The following is a 7293-nucleotide window of genomic DNA, read 5'->3' as shown; positions in this document are numbered from 1 at the left end:
ATGGAGCTAGATGAACATAAGACGTGGGAATCACAGCCCGATCCTTATATCCATCTCGGTCGAGTAGTCGAGGGGCGCTATCGGAGGACGGCGACTTATTTGCTCCATGTTTTCAGCTTGACCTGTAGATACGGCGGGAAGAATAGTTGGTGATCGGCCGCTGTGCTATATGAGAGCAGGGCAAGTACCAGGGGACGAAGGGGTGCACTGACACGCAAAGGATCAACGAGCGCAGCCGGTGCATACCTCTCAGCACTCCCTAATATGACCTGACCTCACTGTTGGCACTTACCTCGTATCGAACTGCGATGGGCGAGCTTAATGATTCCCCCAACGAAAGAGTTTTGCTATGTTGCTCGGCATGTGATATAGCTTAGGCAGAGGAAGTGTCGCAGAGAGACTGCTATCATAAACGATGAGATCGCTGATCTAAGATCCATGTCCTAGATAATAGGGCATGTAGCGCGTTAGTGTTCCACTATGTCTTAAGCTGTTTTTTTCACACGATGACATTTTAAATTGCGTATCTATATTGCCTAGCTTCCGGCACACCCACCCTACAAAGGCAGAGGCTAACGGAGCAAGCGACTAAGCGACAGCCTGGTAGATTACAGGGATAGTACAGTCCCCTGCCTTTCAGGCTCTGCTTTCAATAGCAGCCTTCTCCAGTGTATTCCGGATGAAGTGTTACTATGAGGTGGTTTTTAGCCTATGGATGCAAAATAGGAGCACCCCCATTGGAGGTGTTATTAACGCGTATTATAAGTCCCCTTCTGCTCTGACACTAGTTAATAACGCTCCAACCGCTCAGGCTATTGAGCCAAATTTCAAAGGGGGGTAGTGTGGCTAATCAAAGGCGCAGCGCCGACACCGCACAATTGGGTGCGCACATTCCCTGCGCCTAAAGGCCCTCCTTATATAATTCTTGCTATGCCCGTCCCTCCTCTTCGACCTCTGCCTCTGCCTTATCCCATTGTGTGTCTACCTCTTGCGTAGGCTCTTTTGAGGGCTCTTATGAGAGTATCGCCATGTAGATTACATCTTGTGTGAGGTCAACCGGCTGGTGTTGTAACCCGTCAGCCTTATTAGCCTTGTCACCTAACGAGCTGTGTTGAGGGTCGCTAGCAAGCTCATCCTCATCGTCAGAGAGTGGCGTGCGGCGTATAGCTCGTTGGTATGCCCGTTGCATGCGTGTGCCCGGCTCGTATGTATCACCGTGTTGCTAAAGGTATCGCAAGCCTTATGTAGTGACTGTAGCTGCAGTCTTCTTGGTGGTTAAACTGCCGGCGCTGTTGAAGGAGGCGGCGGCGGCGGCGCCTCTGCTCCTATAGCCTCGGCACGTTCAAGACATCGTAGGCCGAGGGGTCAACGTAGGCGCAAGGAGGTATCGGCGCTGCGCCTTGACAAGCCACGCTACCCCACTTTGAAATTTGGCTCAATAGCCTGAGCGGTTGGCGCGTTAGACAAGGCCCTTCTTTTCCTCGGAAGGGTTAACTATTCCCGCCTTCCGCCGTGCCGTAAGTAATGTTTATAGGTATATGCCGTTGCTATGGTTGAACTACCCTCATTGAGTTCCCGAGAGACCTCTGAGGCGTAGGATCGTGCTAATGGTAGTGGCGATTTCGTTATGTGCTAGGCTCCTGCCGACATAGGAGCGAGAGCCGCGGGAAAATCGTGTTAAGGCTGAGTTAAGGCTATCGTGGCCGCTAACTGAGGCGTCGTCCTTAAGCTAGCGCCCTGGGCGATAGACAAGCGCGTCGGCATAGATCAAGCGTTATAGTAGACGGCGCAGATGCCTGAGCCGGCTAACTGCCTCTTCCGTCGTAGGGGCCGCAGGCCAGTGATCGTAGGCAGGACGCTACGTGTTTCATTCTCCGACGTGTGGCAGCCGCAGCAAAGCTTCTTGTCGCTCCTTGAACTTGAGGGCAGAAGACTCATATGGGGGCTGCCTGTAGCCCAGTCGCTGACCGAGATTGCAAAGGTCATGGCCAACATCTCGGATCGCATTACGGGGATGGGGTTGAGATTCATGCGCTTTTGCCCGGCCCTGTGACACACTTTCTGCAACACAACGGAAAATGTGTCTTCGTCACTTTGGCACTCGGGCCACCATACCGGCTTACCTTTATCCTGGATGTTGGTAACGATGCTTTTGAGCATGCCGAGGGAGTCGCCGACCATATGAACATTCCATAGCAGTTGGATTCACCCTTGGCAAGCGGCATCATCAACTCGACGTCCAGTCGGCACGAGCGTCACATGAGCGCATCCCAGGGTGGATCCGTATAGGGCGACAGGCCGGATGCCCATCCAGGCTTCAAGTCTTCTAGGACGGTCTTCGAGATGCTCCAGCGATGTCGTAAAAGGGTCATCCTAGGCTCCTAGAAGCGTAATACTCCTGAATCCCTAAAGGTTGGTGATGATTCTAGTACTGTGCAGCATCTACATGTTCAAGTTGTCGAGGTGGCTGTGCGGTAGGGGGAAGAGGGCTGGGACTCTTTAACAATACATAACTCAAGAACGACTTGAAAATAGACCTACACACCGTAACCTCTATATACTCCCTTGAGAAGGCAGCCTATATTCGCAATCGCGGCGCGTGTTGGCGCCCTTTTTTTGTAACCAAGCTCTGTGGGGCAAGTCGGAATACTCATCCTTATATTAAGAGGCGATTAGGAGGCTCGAACAAGGGGTGTGGTATTATTCATGGTTTTGTATGCCCGTACATTGAGTCGGTCTAGCGGCACTCCCTGACAGAGAAAGATAACCGAAGGGCTTCATTTACCTGCTCGGCCCATCTTCTCAAATACGGCAATGCATCCTCACGGGGGACAGTGGAATACGATTTGAGTCTCTGGAGTTTACTCTAGCGGGTGATACTCGAGAAGGAGACATGGACAGACCACATCAACCAGGAAAGGCACAGTGGCATTCGCTTGATAAGAAAATGACGAGCGAGGACTGAGTGGCTCGTTAATCTACGGAGCCTCTCTACCCTAGAAATGAATATTGCGGATTATAAACTGGAGGGCAAGACTTCTCGATGTGCGTGCAGTGAGTGAATAGATCACAGGCCTCGTTGACACACGCAGGTATGCATCGCCCCCCGTCTTAAGTCTTGACCTATTCGACCGGGTCCTGATATATCACTGCGGGCAGATGTGTTCACCTCTAAATCATATTTAAAGACTGCGAAGGGGCGACGATGTAAAATAATTTATATACATCTCGCTGGTTTAATCAACGATCGGCATACGCTTTATTGGCAGGAATATATAAGATTATCTCTGGTCACATGAATTGGCGAACAGGAGAACACTCGTAAAATAAGTCCACTCAAGGGAGTCGATGGCTTGCTGTGCAGCAAGCTTCGCGAGGCGTCCCTTCACAGATGTATCAGTTCGTGACTGAAGCCAGATCGCCTTGACTTGTTCCATAAATTACGCGGGACAAGACATACCCTGAGCTGAGAAATTCGAAGCTGTCCCATCCGATGCTTACTGAGAAGTAGGCTTGGCGTCACCAGCGCTTTTCCTGTGCATATGGATTTATGTTTCGACAAACGCAGCCCCCCGAGGCTCGGATCTCGGCGCTCGGCGAAGCACTCGCCGTTTTTCCAAGTTTCGGCTGACTACCGCTTGTGCCAGAAAGAGACGGTGCGGTTTGGCGAGACAACCAGCTGCAGATGATGAGATTCGAATTGGACGTGCAGTACGACGTCTACCTCGACACATTTGGCGAGTCGGTCGGCGAGTGCGCCCACTACCTCTTCTTGCACAAGGATATCTTTCGCCAGACTGATACCGAGAGGCCGGCTAGGAGTTGAGAACGGTTGATTACTGTGTCTGCGGATCAGTCTGAGACGCCAGTAAGCGAGGCGACTTTGTCCGAGCTCGAGGGTTTGGGAAAAAGCTTACAGTAGTCAAATCCGGCTCAACCCTACTCTAGGCCACGGATGTGTATTTTCATAGAGTAGATGGTCAATGCTACTAACTGAAAATTCTAACGGGCAGGAGACAAGATCTTCGAGATGGATTGAACAGTGACTGCGCGCAGTTACGTTGTGAACTGTTACCACGTTAGACCAGACTGAGAACAAAACAATATAGGGCCATTAGTTGTCGCACAGGGGTGCCTGGGCTGTCAAAAAGCAAATTTGAGGGAAAGTCTGATCATGGAAGCAGAAAGAGTCCCAGTTCCAGTAGAGACTCTCCTTTTTGTACAGCATACATACATCCGGCGTCCCAAGCATTCTACAATGCGCCCTTGAGGACTTATTATGGCTCGTGCTCCCCTCGATGCTTTTAAATCTTGGCCATCTGGTGGGCCCAAAGCTACTATAGCCGGCCTACTTAATAGAGCTGCCTAATTCAAGTTAAGCTAGCTTAAGGCGCCTATATAGCTATAGGGGCCAAAGGAGTAGGATTAACTAGCGGGCTATAATATTATAGCTTTAGCCGTAGGCTTAGAAATATATTATTTAAGTAAATTAAAAGTAATATATAATATAGCTAAAAGATTATTATTAAAGTATATATATATATATATAGGCGGTCGTAGGTATAAAAGTAAGTATTTAAGTAGTAAAACTACTTTTTATATATATATTATATAAATAAGTTGGGGGGACTAGCGTTAATATATATCTTAAGAATACTATATAAGTATAAATAGAATTATATTAAGTATATCTTAAGTAAGGGCTTAAGAGTATAGTAGAAGAAATAGGGGTATATATAAGGGCTTTTACCCTATATAGGCCTAGACTAAGGTCTAGGCTAAGTCTATATATAAGCGGCCTCCGCGCCTATATAGGCTAGGCTTATACTTCTCTTCCTTTTCCCCCTTATAGATTATTAACCTTCTTTTAATAGACCGTACCTAAGCCTACGCCGTTGCTTACTCCGTAATAGTATAGAAAGATAAATTTAGTAATATATATCTTAGTCTATCTATTAAGATAAGGGAGGGGCTTATATAGGTATAGTAACTATATATAGCTAGCTAAAAGAGGGTATTAAGATATTCCTATACCTAAGTTAAGCCTATATAATATCCTTAGGCTAAGGGAGTTATATTAGTTAGGTAGGCTTCCTTATATATAACTATTAGGTCTACTAAGTATAACTATAGCTTCTTATACTTACTCTGCTTAATAGTATATATAGTTTTACTTTTATTATATTAGACTAGACTATTTCTTACTTAATATTTTAATATAGAAAGTAGATTTTCTTAGCTAAAAGTCTTAGGTTATTTAAAATTAAATTACTTCCCTTTTTCTTTCTTTTCTATCTATCTTACTTAGACTCTAGATAAATAAGCTGATAGTTATATCGCAATTATTAGAGCCTAAATAGTTATAACCTATTATATAAATAGATAAGACTATAAAAGAATAAATAACCGTAACAATGCTTTCTCTCTAGCTATAGAGAAGAGTTCCATCTAGCTATAGAGTAAATAGCTAGATCCGACATAGACACAACTAATAGGGGCCGATATGACTTGGGACCTTCTAGAGACAAACTGTCTCTTGTAAAACTATTGCTCATTTTGGTCTTTTAGCGCTGCTGGTGTTGATGGCTCGTCAGTACCGGCGGCTATGCGTTGGGTTTCGGTTTCGTATTGAGGATCGTTCCTTAGCGGCATAATTATTGTCCGCTCGATATCGTCATCATCCTGGCCAGGATTTGCAGTTCTGTAGTCCAGCCACTTGAGGAGACTATAAACAATAAACGCCACGAGCGCGCCCGCAAAAGGGCCCAGCCAGTAGATCCAGTGATAGCTCTTGAAGCCAGTGAGGACGGCAGGGCCAAATGATCTAGCGGGATTGACTGAGGTGCCTGTATAATTCGTCCCTGCCATATGCGCAATAAAGACGGAGATGCCAATGCCAATAGGGGCAAGGTATGTAGCCCGATGCTTTTCGACTGCAAGAAAATATACGGCGAGGACGAGCTGAGTGGTTAAAAACATCTCTAAGAAGAGACCTTGCGCGATGTTGGTTCCGTTGGAGAGCGAATTGGCAACGCGCAGGGGCCCGGGCAGGAGACCCATTACCGCTGCTGAAGCTGCAATACTCGCTGCTAGCTGAGCAGGCACTATGACGAGGGCGCGCAGGGGAGTGACAGCGCCGACGAGAGTAAGGCCTAGAGTAACCTAGAACGGGTCAATAATCCGCCCCATATATGAAAATCTACTAGTAGAAGTCAGATTGTAGCTAAAACTCACAGCCGGATTAAACATGCCTCCAGAGACTCGGTAAAATATCCAGACGTTGGCAGCCAGTGCAGTGCCGAAAGACGAGGCAATATACAATAGACTGAACGGGAGCAATGTAGCATTTGGGTTTGACCCCCCCGGCGAGTTATTGACAATGGCAGTTTGAGCGCCTATAAAGGATAGCAGGAGAAACATAAACGTCCCGCAGAACTCGCCAACGACTACGACCAGAGCATTTCTGGACGAGCTTGGGAGCATACGATCTCGCGTCTTCTTGTAGACATCGTCATTTTCTCCAGTTTCAAGAGCAGAGGGGGACGGGAAATCGGCAGCCATGGTGCGGCACTCGTCTCAGCGTCGGAGCGGTAGATGAATAAGAAATTCTCGTTACCAGCGATGACAATATCAAACTTATAAATCACCAATGAAGGGAGGGAAAATGGAACGAAAAGCTTTAGGGCTAGGTGTGAGCATATATATATATCCGGGACCGAGATTGGCGATGGAAAGTTGGGAGGGATTTGGCACCGGACTTGAGTTAATATATGGTTCCGCTTCATGCTTCAGCTGGCAGGCTTCAGCTGGCAGGCCTCAGCTGGCAGGCTTCAGCTGGCAGGATGTGTTAAATCTTAGCTGGAGGTGTTTCGGTGCTAAAAGCCCTGGTGCTAGGAGTTGTCCAACTTGCACATTTGCTACTGTCACATTGTCAGCTTTCCCATTCGTGCGCAGCCAGCTGAAAGGACATGGGGCATCCAATCCATACATAGCGACCAGTAGGTCCACTATTCTGACCCTTTCGAGATATTGTGTTAAGTCCGAAACGATCGAATGACTCTTTTTCCCGAGTTAAGAAATGCGCCTCTGGTAGGGCAGCTGGCTTGCTGCCTGTTTCGGCGACGGATTGCCCTGAACGACGGGCGGGGCTGAAGAGAGCCACTCTGGTCTGTTGCCGAAACTGCCGGGCATCATGAGCCACTAACCTTGTTATTATAGCCGCAGACTCAGTGTTCGGTCATTCAAAAGCCTTCAATCTCGCATGGGATGAGCGACAACATACGTATCCCAGAC

The 7293-nt window shown here is 47.6% G+C and overlaps 1 protein-coding gene across 1 annotated transcript; it reads right to left on the bottom strand.

Moving 5' to 3' along the window:
- Positions 1-5544: 5544 nt before the first annotated feature.
- Positions 5545-6561, bottom strand: HRG_10878 (major intrinsic protein; the record flags this gene model as incomplete). Its single annotated transcript, XM_044869348.1, has 2 exons — positions 5545-6162; positions 6235-6561. The coding sequence occupies 2 exons, from the start codon at positions 6559-6561 to the stop codon at positions 5545-5547; spliced, it is 945 nt and encodes a 314-aa protein (XP_044715697.1).
- Between the last annotated feature and the right edge of the window lie 732 nt (positions 6562-7293).

This window comes from Hirsutella rhossiliensis, assembly GCF_020360975.1.
Source record: "Hirsutella rhossiliensis strain HR02 chromosome Unknown scaffold00017, whole genome shotgun sequence".
Classification (NCBI taxonomy): domain Eukaryota; kingdom Fungi; phylum Ascomycota; class Sordariomycetes; order Hypocreales; family Ophiocordycipitaceae; genus Hirsutella; species Hirsutella rhossiliensis.
This window is presented reverse-complemented; position numbering and strand designations above follow the sequence as displayed.